The sequence below is a fragment of the Prunus mume genome, linkage group LG6, assembly GCF_029339155.1.
Source record: "Prunus mume cultivar Tortuosa linkage group LG6, ASM2933915v1, whole genome shotgun sequence".
NCBI classification, from domain to species: domain Eukaryota; kingdom Viridiplantae; phylum Streptophyta; class Magnoliopsida; order Rosales; family Rosaceae; genus Prunus; species Prunus mume.
This window is the reverse complement of record NC_142703.1, coordinates 8,767,576-8,784,246: the sequence shown is the minus strand read 5'-3', so window position 1 is coordinate 8,784,246 and position 16,671 is coordinate 8,767,576. Positions and strand designations below refer to the sequence as shown.

General features: G+C 38.5%; 3 protein-coding genes across 5 annotated transcripts; all 3 read right to left on the bottom strand.

Annotated features, from left to right (window-relative positions):
• Positions 1-256: 256 nt before the first annotated feature.
• On the bottom strand, positions 257-3,916 carry LOC103334203 (VAN3-binding protein). Its single transcript, XM_008237146.3, has 6 exons — positions 3,451-3,916; positions 3,235-3,360; positions 1,831-2,266; positions 1,061-1,303; positions 847-954; positions 257-672 (listed from the first exon to the last, which is right to left on the bottom strand). The coding sequence occupies exons 1-6, from the start codon at positions 3,820-3,822 to the stop codon at positions 464-466; spliced, it is 1,494 nt and encodes a 497-aa protein (XP_008235368.1). The 5' UTR covers positions 3,823-3,916; the 3' UTR covers positions 257-463.
• Positions 3,917-5,614: 1,698 nt separating this feature from the next.
• On the bottom strand, positions 5,615-7,225 carry LOC103334204 (2-oxoglutarate (2OG) and Fe(II)-dependent oxygenase superfamily protein). Its single transcript, XM_008237147.3, has 2 exons — positions 6,799-7,225; positions 5,615-6,712 (listed from the first exon to the last, which is right to left on the bottom strand). Exons 1-2 carry the CDS (start codon positions 7,162-7,164, stop codon positions 5,738-5,740), a joined length of 1,341 nt encoding a protein of 446 aa, XP_008235369.2. The 5' UTR covers positions 7,165-7,225; the 3' UTR covers positions 5,615-5,737.
• A 61-nt stretch (positions 7,226-7,286) lies between these two features.
• On the bottom strand, positions 7,287-12,132 carry LOC103334205 (serine/threonine-protein kinase Nek2). Of its 3 annotated transcripts, none has more exons than XM_008237149.3 (15): positions 11,746-12,132; positions 10,999-11,135; positions 10,854-10,920; positions 10,657-10,722; positions 10,504-10,550; positions 10,345-10,390; positions 10,144-10,224; positions 10,015-10,057; positions 9,850-9,899; positions 9,686-9,767; positions 9,500-9,549; positions 9,293-9,366; positions 9,017-9,068; positions 8,254-8,715; positions 7,287-8,137 (listed from the first exon to the last, which is right to left on the bottom strand). In XM_008237149.3, exons 2-15 carry the CDS (start codon positions 11,082-11,084, stop codon positions 7,499-7,501), a joined length of 1,845 nt encoding a protein of 614 aa, XP_008235371.2. In that variant the 5' UTR covers positions 11,085-11,135; positions 11,746-12,132; the 3' UTR covers positions 7,287-7,498. The 3 variants fall into 3 exon arrangements, with proteins under 3 accessions (XP_008235371.2, XP_088910279.1, XP_088910280.1); XM_089054153.1 differs by lacking the exon at positions 11,746-12,132 and adding an exon at positions 11,602-11,705; XM_089054154.1 differs by lacking the exon at positions 11,746-12,132 and having other exon boundaries at positions 10,999-11,211.
• Positions 12,133-16,671: the final 4,539 nt, after the last annotated feature.

Below are 16,671 nucleotides of genomic sequence, written 5' to 3'. Positions count from 1 at the left end.
GCCAATGCACTTGAGATCATTGGGGTGTGTACTTTAAGTTGAACAGAAACCTATGTTTTGTCACCTAGCTTTAACATTGTTGCTTTTCAGAAACCATGGCAACTAGTTTAAGAGTCTATTTTCCTTTTCTTTTCTTCTTTTTGTTCGTCCCTCTTCTTCTATTTGGGGATCAACAACACTTTTAACCCAAGTGGGTTGGTCAAGAGTGTAGGCTGAGTAGGAGGAGCGCTGGTTTGAGGCGCTAAATTCTCAAAAATTGGAGAAATTATAGAATACTATTGTTGCACAGTACAGTCTAACTATAACATATATTTCCATAAAGCAGGTCACGTCCTTTGAATTGAATTCAAATGTGCTGTGCTTTCGCTTAGGACCTTTTACATATGCGCCTCCTACTACATCTCCCTATTTATACGAACAGAAGATTAAATGCCTGCTTTGGAACATAAACCAGAGGCCCTAATTAATGCCTGTTCTTCCTCTCGGCGACAATAGACAGCAGCCTTGAAACTCCATGCGTCCACACGTCGTGCTCTCTCTGGTTCTTACACTCGAACTCTACGACCCCTCGTGCCTCTGTTTTCAGCCCAAAGTAACGACGCTGCTCTCCATCGTCGAACAAGTGTCTTCCTGGCCATGCAGACATGTTCTTGCAGACCTCCAACACAACATCTGCGCACCCAATAGAAAAGGTTTATGTTATAAATCTTAGTCAAAATGTTGTCACTAGGTGTGTCACGAGTTGGGTTGGATCGAGTCAGACGATTCGGTCAGTCAACCTGAAATTGTCCCCACCCCACCCCTAGCAGTCACCTTTAAGTGTGCCAAGTAGTAAAATAGGCTTACTCTTTTTCTTCTTGGTGAAAGTTCCTGCAACGTGTTTGCTCTTCATTTTTAGCATCACCTGCCCTGTTCGGTGAATATAAACAGATACTATTTTCCAGTGCAGATCGCCTGCAAATGTGCAAACCATATAGGTCAATATATATCGAATTTGGGTACTAAAATTTGGGTTTTTTGTTTTGAGGGTCAAGTTAAGTTATGGTTTTGAGAGTTTGACCTTTTCGTGTGCGTTTGAGGAGCTCAGTGCCCCTAGCAAGGAGGTCTTGGTTAGAGACCCCAAGAAAGGTAGTGTCTAGAGGAGAAGGGACAACAAGCTCATCACTAAAGCTGCCATTGCGTTCACCATTATTAGCTTTTCCGCAGACTCCGATTCCCATTCCCTTTTCCACTGGTATCACTGCTGCTATGTTCCACACCTCCTTCATTGCCCTTGCCTTTAGGGTCGCTGCCCCTCTTAAAGCTGCAATCACAGGACACAGATTTCATTTAAAGTAGCATTATTGATGTCTAATTAAATATTGGGTGGTCAAGAAAAATTACATGGTTTTCAATTTTATTACAACCTTGGAAAGAATATAACAACCATTCATTAAAAAGGGTATGTCACAAAATTTGAGTGATTTTATTTTATACAAGCAATAGTCTAAATTACTTTAAATTAATACAAATTACAGGAAGGAGATTCAAAATTGCGTGCAATGAGGTACAAGCAATAGTCTAAATTACTTTAAATTAATACAAATTACAGGAAGGAGATTCAAAATTGCGTGCAATGAGGTGGACAGATTGTCTGCACGTTTGTAAATTTGAATAATATTAGAGGCATCATATTTTTAGACTATACTATGTTGATACGGTACATCAATTATTATGACTAGTAGCTAATTAACACATAGCCTAGTTTAGTAAAGAGGTCTGAAAATGTAGAATCTTTAGTAAAATTTGGGCAAGATTTTGTCTAGTAATTTAGCTAGCTAGAATTGGTACCTGTGGCAGCGGCAGCTGTGAGAGTGGTAATGTCGTCGTGAGAGCGAACATTAACAGCAGAGCTGACCACAGAAGTGAGATGGTCATGCTCAGCTCCCATGGCTTCTGCAGCCTCAGCACATTGAGCAGCTACAAGCGTGGCAGCAGATGCCACAGCCATGTCTGTCTTGGCTGCTTGTTCGTTCTTTCTTGACGCTGAAGAAGCCGCTGTGGCTGCAGCAATGGTGGCCACAGCAGCAGCCACCGCGGCAACTGAAACAGCTGCGTGGACCTGTGCATTGTGGACTCTTGTCTCCTCCTTTTTCTTCTCTTTTCTCTCTTTCAGCCACCTCCCCACCGTCTTGGCCCCTCCAGCAGCAGGGGTATTGTTGGCATTTCCGGCACCGCTGCGGCTGGCGTTGAATAGGTTGTGGATGCTGTTGTGGGTTCGAAAGTACTGCGTTCACAAACACAACTCCATCATGATCAAGCAAAAAAAAAAAGGGTATTTACAAAACTTTTATTATAATTTAAACAAAATTCTACCTGATTAATGGTACAAATTGAGTTGTGACAACATGACATGTTAGGAGAAAATTTTCCATAAAAAGAATCCATGAATTTGAAAAGGAGTTGATCATTCAAAAGCACCAAGAACTTGGCAGATCAAATATCATGCTCTATTTGTTGTAGTTTTTTTGTGTTTTGGGCTGAAGGGTGAGGTTAGTTGGGATGTAGTGATGAGCTCTGCAAGCTTAGAATCAGTGCCGGGTTGCTTACAAGCAGCAAATTACTAAAACAAGCAAAGGTGCAGAGAAACAAGACAAGGCAAGAGCTGAAGTTACCAACTTAAAGCATATCTCTGGTTTGTATTATTTTACACTCCACCCTTCCTTTCATTTCAAGAGACCCAATTTGATGCTCAGCTGCTGTCAGCTCATCTTGACTCTTGATGTCTGAGCTCTAGGCAGAGCCTAGACCGGTGCCAAGCTAACTGGCATCCATGTTTTGTCCCTACCCTTTTTCTTTTTTAATTCATTTTCTCTTTTGGTTTAGTTATTTTGACTTGTAGAAAATAAGGCTGGGTTGATAAGACATCCAAAACAGATTTTTAAGGAAATAATAAAAGTTTCTTCTATCTTGAAAGGAGAGAAAAGAAAAAAAGAGGAAAGCATCTCCTGCATTTTTCTGTGCCTATAAAACATTAATGCAATAAAATAACACACAGATTACTGAGTAAAAGCACATAGATGTATCATCAGATGGTGTGTGGGTGACAGAGGAAAACAGAGAAAGCTGGGGGGCATCGTCACATTGGTCTCCTTGTTTGTTTTCCTTCTTGGACAAGAATTGTGGAAATTTAAACAAAATACCATTAAAATAAGGCTAAGACTCTGAAGAAACAGAGAGGAAGGAGAAGAAGACCTTAACGACGTCGTCGTATTCCTCAGAGGGAGAAACTGGAGGGCTATCTGTCTCTGTTAGAGAACCACCAGCGTTCAAAGGTCCACTGCTGTGTGAGAGCCTGCCTGATGTTAATGGAGAAACTTCCTGCAAAACCCAGAAGAACTTTAAGCCAAAAAGTAAATAAAAACAAGAAAGTAAGAAACTTGAACAAATATGAAAGAAACAGGAGCACACCTCTCTCATGGACTGAGACATAATGCGATCAAGCACAAGCTGAGAAGTCGCAGAGGAAGCAAAGTAAAACTGATGGCCAGAGAGAACTGGAAGCTCCTCTGACTCTCCAGCAATGTCTTCAGGTATAGTGGAAGTGGTGGTTGTGGTGTTGCATGAAGAAGAGCTGTTTGAAGAAGACTTGGAAGAAGCCATGCAAGAAGGAGGCAGAGGAGGAGGAGGATGAGACAGAGCTTTGGAGACTTCAAGAGCAGAGGCACTCCAAGACCTTGACAGAAACTCCATTGGAGCTCTTGGGCTTTTGGGCAGGTGGTCAAGGTTGACTGGGTTCTGCTCAGTCCGGCGAGTGCTTAGCATTGGCAGTTTCTCTTCCATGAAAGTGAAATATTGTCTAGAGAGAGAGAGAGAGGGGTGGGTTTTGAATTTGGTAAAGGGTTTGTGGGTTTTGGCTTTGGGATCAAAATATGGACACAGTCACATAGATATATACACACACAAGGAAAATGAGTATGCCTATTTGGTAATTAATGATCAATAAATCTATGTGCTTATTACTGCGAGTAAGCAAAAGATGGGATTTATTAGATATGGTCTTTGGTCAAATTGAATATGGTATGGTACTTTCTGTGGTGCCACCTGGAAAGATGAGTATTTTATGTTAGCTTTATTTGGAACTTATGATGGTGTGGAAGATTAGTGCATAAGTAGCAATTTTGTAAGCATTATACTTGTACAAAAAGAAGTTTTAGGGATGCTTTTAGCGCCCCCTTCTATTATGTGGACCTACTTTTATCATGTGACTAATCATCTTTCTTCAAAAGAGCTTTTGTTTGCTAAAGGATAAAAATGATAGGAAAGTTATTAAACCATTTCACTCTGGAGTCTTCACACACACACCAAAACACATACAAAAGTGATGAACACCATTTTTCAACATACCAACTCTTTTTTCTTCCTGCCAACATGGTGGTCTAGCCCAAAAGCATCATAGTTGTGTGTGCATAAGAAATTCTTCTTCTCTCTAATTTAGGCTTTCGCTTGTACTTGAAAAAAAAAATATTTTCTTCCTTTTTGGACTTCAGCCAAATTTGCTAAACATTGATTAACAGCATAATTCAAAGTCTCTTCTTTTGGAATCCACCTCCTTCGTTGTAACTCTTTCTTGTTTAAAAATAATCCATTTACCTACAAAAATATTTCAAACTATCTCACTCTCATTGCAGCTTGAATGGTGACAGAGGCATGTAAAAATGAATGAGATGTCAGAAGGGCTAGTCTCCTTGGGTGGGGGTGACCCAAGTGATTATGTTTCTTAAGCTAAGGACTTGGCAACGTCCAAGGCCGACATGTTTGGAGGTCAAGACAAATTTTTAAATGGAACCATTTTTTCTCATACTGTTTTGAGAGACACAAAGCTGCGCACTGGAGAGGGACCTATGCTAAAATGCGCGTGCCTGCGCACGTCATCATCTACAACTTTGGCTCTTTCTTGGTATAAATAACACCCTTTTCATAAAAATCTGACTACCATAGGATCGAAAGAAGAGAAGCAGCCTTCTTTTTCATCTGTAAGGCTTTTTTTGTTTCTTAGCCAATGACTATTGACTAAAGGAACACCCTTTATTCCTTTTGCCTCATTTTTCCTCATAATTCCATGAATCGTATTTGCCAAATTGTGTTTTGTGTTATAATTCCATTGTTCAAATGTGTTTTGTACCCTTTTTTTGGGGAAATTAGAGATGCTAATTGATCTCCTTCAATAAGGGAAGACTTTGAGTACGTCTCTCAATAGAATATTGTGGCTGAAGCTTGCTTTACATGGAGCCAAGAACTAAAGCTTCAATTTTTATTTTTAGTTAAGAAGATATAAAGCCTTTTTAACAGACTCATTGAGAACATAGCCCGGTAGTAGGTACCACCTTTGCCTGGTTGAAAGTTGAAACTATTCTATCAGACTGTTTCTGCAGCCAGAGTTTGCAGATTCTGTTTCCTTTACCACGAAACCAGTAACACAACTTGATCAGTGCAAAACTCGAACAACCCGAAACTTATCACGGGCGGCTGAACATCTTCTGGCTTTAGTTTGAAGAATTGCAGGGTGTAGTCTCAATTTATCTCCACTTTTTACTTGTAACATGTTAAGAGAATGGTATGAAGAAAAACACAATAAATAAAATCAGGATCTATGATATGAAGAAGACAAAAGATCACATGAACCAATTACTGATGAATGTATTTGATCAGTCAGAGTGAAATTAGCAATTGGGAATATACAAATCCAAGGAACACTTTATCTATTAGACTGCAAACCAGTGCCACCATAGTATTGCTTGGTGGTTTCGCGTGAGAAATCTGCAAATGTCATCCCATCCTTCAACCGCAATGCCAGAGGTGGTACAATCTTCTGTATTTCTTCAGTGAGCCTACTTTGTTCCGGCTCATCGACTTCTTTGATCTCTGTCGACATCCCCAAGTTCATGGGATACTCTGTTATGGAGAAAGTTTTGTTCCATGCAGGCTGCAAGAACACAACAAAAGTCTCTCTGCTCAAATTTTCGAACTTGGAAGGCCTAGCAACAGAGTGCAGGGTGGCGCGAAGCTTTCCTCGTGATATGATATCAGCTGACTCCCCAACCTGAACTATAAAACTCTCATGTGAGGCCTTCACCATGAACACATTATTCTTGATGGGATCAAATATTTGCAAATAAGTATGCCCATTTGTAAAGGGGCATTCTTCATCTCTTTCCTCTGTTGCTTCTTGTGCAGAATTAGGCAATAGAAACATTGGAGCTGTTAAGACAGTGAAAATCCCATAATCATAATGCCATTGCTGCCACAGATTATCAGAACCAATCCCTGAAAGTTGTTTGTGTTCATCACCAATCTGTTTCCCGCCAGAATTTAAGGGTCTTTTTGATGTTCTCTTTGTGCTCATAGCTTCTTTTACAAGAATGGTTTTATCAATTGGGGAATGGTAGTGAATGAGGCGAGCTTTAGCAGTGCAAGATTCCAATAAGCTCTGCTCAAGCTCATTGCCACCAATGGCTCTGTCACAAACTCGAGCAAGCTGGAGCCCAAGCTCCATCATGCAAACCCCTAACTCTCTAAACCCATTTCCAAGATTCTCAAACTCAACCGTTGATCCATGCTCTGAATTCAATTGGGTTTCATCAAAATCATGTGAATATTTGATTTGCATTGCGAAAGATGACACATTTCTCTCAGGGTTTTTCAAAGGCACATCGCTCCCCAATTTGTGATCCTAAACAAACACATAATTAATTACTTCGGCAAAAACAAAATCTAGAAAGATTTTTACTTTTCCTTTTGTGGTGGGAAATTTAGTACCTTGAGGATAGTTTTACGATGGTTTGGGTTCAGAAGGGCGAGCTTGCGAGCGAGAGGGAGGAGGTCACGACGGAGAGCGGCGGCGTTGGGGACTCCGGTGATCAATAGCAGGCCTGGGCCCATGGGCCCTAGGGCTTCCATTATGGCTTTGCTCGTTGACTGCAACTTCTGAAGCTCTTCCGCTGACGACAATGATACATTGTTGGACGACACAAGTACGAGATCCGGGTAGCTGACCTCGTAGAGTTGTAGGAGTTCCGCTTCGTCCATGTCTCTGTCTGTCTGTGACAGTTTTGTTTTCCCGAACTTGTTCGAATTTAATGTAAGATGACGCAGAATGCGGCGCAATCCAAAATGACCTAACATTATTTTATATTTATTATTAAAAAAAAATTAGCTATAATTAATATATAATTTAATAATATATTTTTAGGGTTAATTATTTATGAGAGATGAGTGATGAAAGATCAGAGAGATTGAAAAATAGGTGAAGAAAAGAAGAAAAAGAACCATCAAAAGTCACAACCAAAAACCATTCAAAACTGTTTTAGTTTATATTTTACAATTCCACTCACTTTAAACACTTTCGATGCCACCTTCAGCATGAAGGTTTAACCAGCTACTCTTTATGTTTTCGAATTCCAGAAATCAAAGACGGAGAATTTACAAGTTGAAGCAATCATAGTGTGAGATTTTGGGACTAGGTTGCAGTCTCTTTGAAGCTCTTGGTCAACCAAATGGCAGTTTCCCTGGGAGAAACCTTCTCAGGTCCGAATGGCTTCAACAGCACCCCAAGCTCTTCGAACCTTTCCTGTTGTAGAAGACGTGCACTGAACTCAAGCAACCCTTCCAATGCCTCTGCGCGTTGCTGGAACGATGAGGTGTCAAACCGCTGCTGTCGTGACTCGGAAGATGAATGGCTCGAAACACCAGTGGCAGTATTTTGATCAGAGGACTCGCTGCCATTTCGAGCAGCTCCATTGCTGACATCAATCAAACTGGACTTGGCAACGGTTCTGTCAACAACTTGGACCATGCACTTGTCTTTTGTGATGGAGCGGTTGATGCTGCCTGGGGTAGTAGTAGAGAAGCATTGTGCTGATGTTGATGAAATTCTACGGACAGGAATGAGTGGGTCTTCAGAAGAGGCTAAGGGGAATTCAGCCATCTTATCAATTCGTGGGGCATTCACAGAAACATCTGGGGACTCCAAGCTTCCCAAGGGACCTACATGGGCTCTATATGGGGTTTGCACAGCTGCAGCTCTAGTTGAGAATGGAAGAGAAGCTCTTCGTGTTGACTGGGAAGATTTTCTGGCTGGAGAATGTGACACCGGAAGCTGCAATCATAAGAATAAGGGTCAATTAATCAGCAACCTACACAATTCTTCCCCACGAAGTTGCCAAAAGAATAAATAATCTCACTGAATTGTTAGCCACTTCAGTATGAACTTACTGAATCACGTTTTGAGCTGACGTGAGAAATTTTCGACTGCGTAATCTGTCTCCTAGGATTAGCAGAAACTTTTGCTGGTGTCGATCTCGGAGTATTAACAACGGTGAACTTCGTCGCCACTGACTTTTTGATACCATAATCTTCATGGGCACTTCCAATAGATACTTCAGTGAACTTATGATTTAAACAACTTGGAAATTCCTGCACCCCCAGGCTAGAACATGGGGAGTCTTGTTCGGTTCCAGAAATACTAGGATTTAAGGTCCTGTCATTGCTGTATGAACGCCTTTTCTCTCTGAAAGTATGTACAGGAATAGCTTCTGGCTCCATGAATCTTGTTTTCGTTATATAACTGGACTGAGACCAGTCAACTGGGAAAGTATTCCGTCGAGGACTATTCAATTTTTGATGAATCTTAAGCACATAAGGTCGAAGATGGGGATGACCAAGCACCTCTGCAGCCTGACAAAACATGGATAAGTTTGTGAACAAATGCACAGAGATCGAATATTATTTCTATCAACATGCAGCAGCACCAAAACAATTTGTAGTTATACACAGGCCATGCCCACAATGGCAACATGGACTTGATTTTGGGCCTTAATCTAGGTTATAAACAAGTCTGTGTAACTCAACAAACATAAATTTATGTGACTTAGATGGAGTCAGACACATACTCAGACTTAATCATCAATGACATGGTAATACACGCAGGCATTGATAAAAGAAAGTGTAGTAAAAAAAATTGATAAATAGAACTTACACTTGGCCTAAGTTCTGGGTTCTTCCGCAGCATGCTTTTAATAAGACCTCGACTGCAAAGGAAGAAAACAGAGAACATATCAGGGAAACACCTTTCATTGCATACATACAAATATTTGGGTAACGGAAGCACCTTCCATTAATTTATCATATTTTAAAGAAATAAATAAATAAAAACCCACTAAATTTCCACTGGCATGTCTAAACCACATATATGAAATTACAATCACCAAAAAAATTTGAGACCAAGGGCACATGAAGAGAGAAATAAACTCACAATGCACCAGAGTACAATGTTGGAAGCGGAGCCACTATTGACTTGTTTATTTTGTTAATCAGAGATTGTATATCCTGTAGTCAGAACAAATTTTATAAGTTATCTAGGAAAAAATCAACTCCTCAAGCCTTATGATTGTTGTTAATTGCAGAAATGGGGCAAAGAGGTAATACAAAATTCATACTAAATGAAAATCCGCAAACTTACAAAGGCTTTAAATGCAGGCCTGTGAGCAGCCATTTCATATATACAGCACCCTGGAATAAGCATTGTATTTAATGTGTATGCGGCTTAAAAGCCAAAAAAAACAACAAAAAAGGACTGGCAGGCAGGGAGGGGGGAGATGAACATGCTGATTAAGTCAAGGAGATGCTAATGAAAGGGAAAACTTACCTAAAGACCAAATATCTGACTTAGAACCATACGGTATATCGGCAAGAAGCTCAGGGCACATATAACTCGGAGTTCCCACAACCTGTACATGGAGCAGAACATCTTGGTCATGCATGAGCCAGTGTGTAAAATTTAAGATTGCCTTTATCAGGTGAACCACTTACAGAGGAAGCTAGATCGTCAGAAGTTAACATTTTGGCGAGACCAAAATCACCTGCATGTATTATCATGTAACTATAAGAGACAATTTCCAACGACTAACTGAACAATGTGTAAACAAACTTGGAATGCCAATCAGCATCAAGGATACAAAAAGAACAATAACTTACCTAGACGTATGTCTTGATCTTTTGTCAAAAATATATTTGAACACTGAAGCAAAGGAACACAGTTAGAGCAAATTCTGCAATTTCAAACATGTAGCCCTAAACAAATCTCTCCCTCAACTTGCCACTGACCTTTACATCACGGTGAAGAATATGGTTGGCATGCAAGTAATCAAGGGCCATCAAGAGTTGAACTAACCATGTACAAAGTTTCTGTGCATTTCCAATTTTCAAGCAAGAAACATAAATTATCAGAGTTTGATTAAATATCTAGCACACAATTGTTTGAGATTTTATAAAACCAAGTGGAAAGTTCGCTGCAAAAATAAGAACCTCTTCTGGAAAATGAACACCATGGGCCTTTTTTACAGCTTCTGCCCTGTACAGCAACAGGCATTGACATGAAATGATCAGAAAAGCAGCAAAAACAAGGAAAATTCAAATAATTCCTACACTAGTTATGAAGGGATTTGACCAAGAAGCAAAACTCACATGTCTCCTCCTTCACAATACCCTATAACAATGCACACAAAGCAACCCTGAAACGAAGGCATTGAAGCATCAATTGCAGAACTGAAGAATTATAACGAACATGAATTCCTAGTAACTCATGAGGGCATTAGAAACAAAAGTTATCATACTGACCCGTTCAACCCATGAATCTTTGTACTCCACAATAAATGGATTCTGTACCGTGGAAATAAGCTCCATCTGCATCACAACGAACCAAGACAGCCATTTAAAACCCAAATTGGTACCTCCATCATTCAAGTATTACTCTACTCTTAGCATGTGCTCATGGATTTAGTTTTAAACCCAAAAAAGAAAAGAAAAACACTGACCTCCTGGTGAGCAGATCTGCGGGTTCTATCAGTTTGACGAGCAAGACGGATCTTCTTCAAGACATACCTATGCATGTATGTATGAATGAATAATCAACTTTATCTCTCAGACTCAAATGAATATTAAAATTGAAAGGGGACTCACTTCTTCTTTTCATGCTTATGCCTCACGAGAAGAGCAGAACCAAAAGAACCTTTCCCAATCTGCTCTAGAACTTCGTACTGCTCCATCTTACACTTGTATCACTCTCCCTCTTCAGTGTTTGTGAAAGACTTTCACTCCTAGAAAGAAATCAAAAACCATACAGCTCATGAAGGATGTTACAAACACATGCTCAAAAAACCATACAAGACTCAACCTTTATCACAAGCCTCAGAAAGGAAACACATGTGCCAACAAGCATACAAACAAGCATGAGGTCCTAGGGAGTTAGTAATTAGTAAAAATCATGAAGCAGAGTTTGATCAATAAGGTAGTGAATCCAACCAAATCAACCCAGTGAGTTTAAATAAGGAATTAATACAAGGTAAACCCTACCAAATCAAACCATTGAGCTTAATTAAGGATTGAATTAAATTCAAATATATTTTCAACTGATCTAAATCCGAACACTCACTATTCAATATGAACATGTGCATGAATTTATGGGAAGTAAGGAAGATAAAACCAACAAAGAGAATGAATGCATATCAGAAATTGTAGCAGAAAGTAAGAGCAAGAACAACATGAAATTAAAAAAAAATGTACCAAGAATCAAGAACAAGCAAAACAGCCCTAAGGAAATCGAAGAACAAGTAAACTCCAGCTTTTTCTTTCTTGGCTTAAAACTTCAACTAGTTATAAAAACAGAAAACTAAACCTTTAAAACGTTAGAAATAGTAATATACTTACTTAAAATATGAGGACAAAATTAGGAAATTATGATAAAAGCTCTACACCTACTTCTCCTAATTTCTTAATTTCCTAATATTATCCATCCATCAGAGAGAGTGAGAGGGTGAGCGGCAAAAGAATTAAAAAGAAAGCAAGCTCAGAAGAATTCAAGTTCAAAATTTGCAGAGAGAGAGAGAGAGAGAGAGAGTTTGTTTTTGGATTGGAAAAGATTCTTGAGGAGGACTGAAAATCCAGAAGGGACCACACTGCACGGGCGAGGAAGGAATTGAAATTGGGAAAGAGCCAAAAAGGGCTCCACTTCTCTACGCTTTCATCAATTCATACTCATACGTACTTCAGTCTCCATCCCTGTCGTTCAAACAGACTTCCCTCTTTTGACCCAAAACGGAAACGGACTTTCCTGCCTTTTTCTTTACGCTTTTTTCTGAATTTCAAATTTGGCGGAGGCATGCTTGGTGTGCCTTTTTGCTGCTTGGGCTATTGAGTTTCAAATTACAGATCTAAGGGGCTTGGTGGGCTTTTTGGGAAACTGGAGTTGGTGAGTGGGCCTCATTTTTTTCCCCGTAGTTTTAATTTGTCAATTTTATCCATCTAATTTTAAATATCTCGCAATTCAAGGACACGTTATAAATTCTGTCAAATTCCTCTCAATTCTGTCTAAAATACCTCTCTACGTCAGTGACACGTGCTTTCTTCGTCACTAAATCTGACGAGAATATGTGTCCTGAATTGTGAGGGATATCAAACTACATAGGTCAAATTGTCATAATTGAAATTATAAGGACAAAAATAAAAAATGCCACAAATTATAAACATCAGAAGTGACATTTTGCCTTAAACTTATATATAAGGTGGTTTGGAAATGTCACCACCAACCTTTCAATACATTTTTGCTTGAGCAATTGTTGTTATGGAGATGCCTACACAAGTGTCTAGGCCTGAGCAGAAAGCCCATTTATTGAACATTCCAACTACTTCCACCACATGAACATGCCCATTTAACAACTCTCCACTAACCCCAAATCTTTATTTAATTGACTGTATCAAGATCAATACAAACATATACATGTGAATAATCAAATGGGCCAAAGAGGCTTCATTGGAAGATAAGAAACTTTGTTTTTGTTGTGTTTGATTTGTTTCTTCTTGTTAATTTAGACCAGACAGAAACAGTCACTCATCATGTCTGAGCGCATGCACTTTGCAAGGCCAGCTTGCAAGAGCCACACTATATAGACCAATATCAGGCATGGATGGAGACTTTCGATTGGATTTTGGAGACCCATCTCTGTCTAATCCATGATGCTTTTGTGAAGGTTGCCGTGCAGTGCAGCAATAAGTTTTTAAGGTAGGGTCAATCTTCAAATGTTGCAGAGATATATGAAATGGCTCTAAAAGTAGAGGTTAAGGGGGTGCTTATAATACAATCAACGCCTCTGTCCACAAAGATCCATTAGCATATCTCCGAATCTGGACCACCCGCCCGCCCCACGTTTTGTGCACACTATATGTCGCTTAGGATGCTCTAACAGTCGCAAGTATGGTGGGTTAGCGTAGCTAGCCTGAATCTCACGCACAACGAGTCACAAATGGTGTGTGTGTTTCCCTGGAAATTTTTTTAATTTCAACTTTCAAAAGCATGGGAAGAGAAGTTTGGAGAATGACAAGAGACAAGCAGCAGAGTGGTAGTTTCTTTCACTTTAACTTTGCTACTATAAAAATATGTTCATCGATGGCATCGTTTTTCTTGCATATATCTTTCGTATCCTTTATTCTGTATGATTCTTCTTGATCCGATCTTGCACATTATCTTTTGTCTGCCTCCATGATATGTCAAGGGGATTATAACATTGTAACATTCAGCTCATGCTCTTGCTCATTTATTTAATGGATATATTTATATCTATATATATATATATAATAACATTCGGACGTCCGGATGAGAGAAAAACTAAATATATTCTGGATTCATTCTATATAGTTTACGTACTTTATACTCACATACGGTATATATCCCTTAATTTATTTTCTTTATAGAAAAAGTAATTGGATCAAGAAATATACACTTTTCAGAAAAAAGTAGCATGATATGTGGATGGGCCTAATATAGCTGAAAAGAGAATCTCTGATAAGGCCTTAGGTGTTTTGTAAGGAAAATGCATGGAGGAAGAGATGCTCATAATATAAGAAAAACTATTTGATAATTGATAGAGGACAGCATCACTAGAGTGAGAACAACAAAGGAAAGGAAACCCATCTTCTTCAGAATATAAGTCCATTTTTAAAAGTATATTCTGGGAGTGGACAACCTAACATTCATGAACAGATATTAATTTGTTTTTTTCTCATCTAGCAGAGCTTTCTACTTTCACTCTTCTTCTGTTTTATGATCTCCATGAAGTTGAAGAAATTAAGGACAGCATTGGAACCATTTCCTTGTCAACTTTTGCCAGTGGACTATAGACTCTGCTTGCTCTTTGCTTTCTATAACTGGCAATTTGGCAGCAAGTCTTCCACCCCAAGCATTTGAAATGGGGTTACCCCACCAAGGTAATATACGTTCTCTGGGGTTGTGGGGGGGCCTATCCCCTTTGTTCCCACATACTTGGCTAAAACAAACTAAGACAAAGGGTTCAATGTAAGGCACAAATACAATGCTCTTTGCAACATGCATTTGCAATGATCTCAACAACCACATACCAACCAGAATACCTTTAACTATCAATAAACAATTGTGGTGCAAAGAAACAGTGCTCCCACATTGGAATGGTGGGGGGGGGGGTCATCTTTCACATGTCCTGTTGCTCCTCAATTATATAGCATAGTGGTTTGTGGAAACAGCGCCTGTGTCTGCAGAGTCCGCAGAACAGCAAGATTTGTACCATAATTCAGGTTGAAAATATTTTAGAAATCTGTAGCCACCAATTCTGCTCCCTCTAAAGACATTATCATGCTCTCTTTTCTTTTATTGGAAACTCTAGGCCACAAATTCTGATTGAAGTCAATCAATAATGCAGATTGAAGTCAATCGATAATGCAGATAAAGATCAAATTAATTCAAAGTATATTCCTGCATTCATCAAAGCAAAATGAGTGATCCTAATGAAATATTAGTAAGTCTTATCAGTTGGGATTATTACTCAACAAATAAGGAAAGAGTTGGTTTACTAGATGAATATGATTCATCACAATGTAGCACTTTATTTAACTCATCAGCTGGGGACACGAACTTCAATTTTTCTGTATACACTTTCTTCGTCAATCTGCATTGGACAGGAGCAAACTGTTGCTTTTTGAGAAGGAGAAAATTTGCACGAACTTCCATTGTTGCTAAGACAGCTGCCCCATATCTACACATTTCAATCAACCTATCAAAGGCTTAGCTATATATAGCTTGCATATATATATATATATATATATATATATTATGGAACCCCTCAAGTTATTTTTAATTTGGTCACAACTCAAAACCTTTTTACACCAGTTAAACCTTGGAATTGTATTGATATAATCCTACAAGTTATGGGGGTTGATCTGCATACTTATATTGATTTTGGTTTTGTAAAGCAAAATACACCAGAGCCACAAAGTAGAAAAAAAAGACCTAGCTGGCTACCACAAAAACTCAAAGTAAGCAAGCAAGCAAGCTTCTTTTTTTTTTCCTTTTTTTTTTCAAGAACCTCGACGGCACGAGGAGAACTGTATTGATCAAAAGAAATATAGAGGGGCTTAATACCTGACCTGAGTACAAGCATCCACAATAAGTAAATCAGAAATAACATCAGGTGGTTCTTCAAACCACTCAACCCTATCGCTATACTAGTACATATGGCTATTCTAGCAAGTCAAGCTTTTAAGAGAGGGAATGGCATTCTGGATTTTTTTTAGCCTCTTTGGAGGCAAACATCCACTATCTATGAAACAAACAACAATTATTACTTACTTTGGTGCTTAATTAGTTCGCATTAACTGGTATGGTAATTGAGCATTAATTTGCCTTCAATTATTGTGTCCCTTTACTGAAATCATGGATATTTGGCATGATTGTTCATTGCACCAATATAAATATTAGGATTTAATATTCATCACCAAAATCATAAATTACTTCAGCATGGCATGATTAAGGTTAAGTGGGGTAAAAAAAAACTATTATTAAATTCAAGCAACAAGAGCAGAAAGTTAATAAAAATAATTAATCTATTCGTAAGGTGCGCATGCAATGAAAATTAACCTAAACTTGTAGTTAGCACCAAAATTGGAATTAGAAAAAGACATATGCAGCAGACTGTAGTTGACAATTATGCATATTGAAAGCGAAATAAATTATTAAAACCAATTAATTAAGGAAGGATTATAGAAATTTCCATATGGAGGCCATGGGTGAGGTTTTTGTCCAGGAAGGTTGTAACTTGAGCAGGGTTTTTCTGAGCAGAAGCTTTCTGATCAAGCAAATTAAACATAAATTATTTTATGCAAGTGGGATCTTGGATTCGATTCCCAGCAATGACAAATAGAGTTTTAACAAAATAATAATACTACTTAACAATTGAACTCGTCAGCAAAATGTCAACTTTAGAAATTTAATTAGCACATTTAGCATTATTTCTAATCTTCCTCTCATTCCTTCGAGATTCTCAAAAAAAAATTCGGTCTTCAGTATTTATACATATCTCACTTATCACATATTCAAGATTATTGACAAGCCTTAGAGCATCCACAATGACGCTCTCTATTTCTTACCTAAAATTTGGCTAAAAATATAATAAAGCTATTTTATGAGCTCTCTAAAAAAATTCAACTTCAACCATACTCCCTAATTTTGAGAGTCATAAATGCTATAACTCTTTTTTGATTGGTCAATCTCTATTATAAAATAAAATAAAAAAATAGTTAGCATTAAATAAAGGTTTGAAATACTCATTA

Bases quoted from the DNA above. Each gene is read 5' to 3' on its own strand.
- LOC103334203 (XM_008237146.3), bottom strand. From the start codon at position 3,822: ATGGAAGAGAAACTGCCAATGCTAAGCACTCGCCGGACTGAGCAGAAC. The intron at 3,361-3,450 runs GTGTGCTCCTGT...TGGGTTTTGCAG, and splicing joins TGTCTCAGTCCATGAGAGAG to GAAGTTTCTCCATTAACATC. The intron at 1,304-1,830 runs GTACCAATTCTA...CTGTGATTGCAG, and splicing joins CACAGCTGCCGCTGCCACAG to CTTTAAGAGGGGCAGCGACC.
- LOC103334204 (XM_008237147.3), bottom strand. From the start codon at position 7,164: ATGTTAGGTCATTTTGGATTGCGCCGCATTCTGCGTCATCTTACATTA. The intron at 6,713-6,798 runs GTACTAAATTTC...GTGTTTGTTTAG, and splicing joins ATCGTAAAACTATCCTCAAG to GATCACAAATTGGGGAGCGA.
- LOC103334205 (XM_008237149.3), bottom strand. From the start codon at position 11,084: ATGGAGCAGTACGAAGTTCTAGAGCAGATTGGGAAAGGTTCTTTTGGT. The intron at 10,058-10,143 runs GTCAGTGGCAAG...CCTTTGCTTCAG, and splicing joins TTCTTCACCGTGATGTAAAG to TGTTCAAATATATTTTTGAC. The intron at 9,367-9,499 runs GTAAGTTTGCGG...TTCTGACTACAG, and splicing joins GGCCTGCATTTAAAGCCTTT to GATATACAATCTCTGATTAA.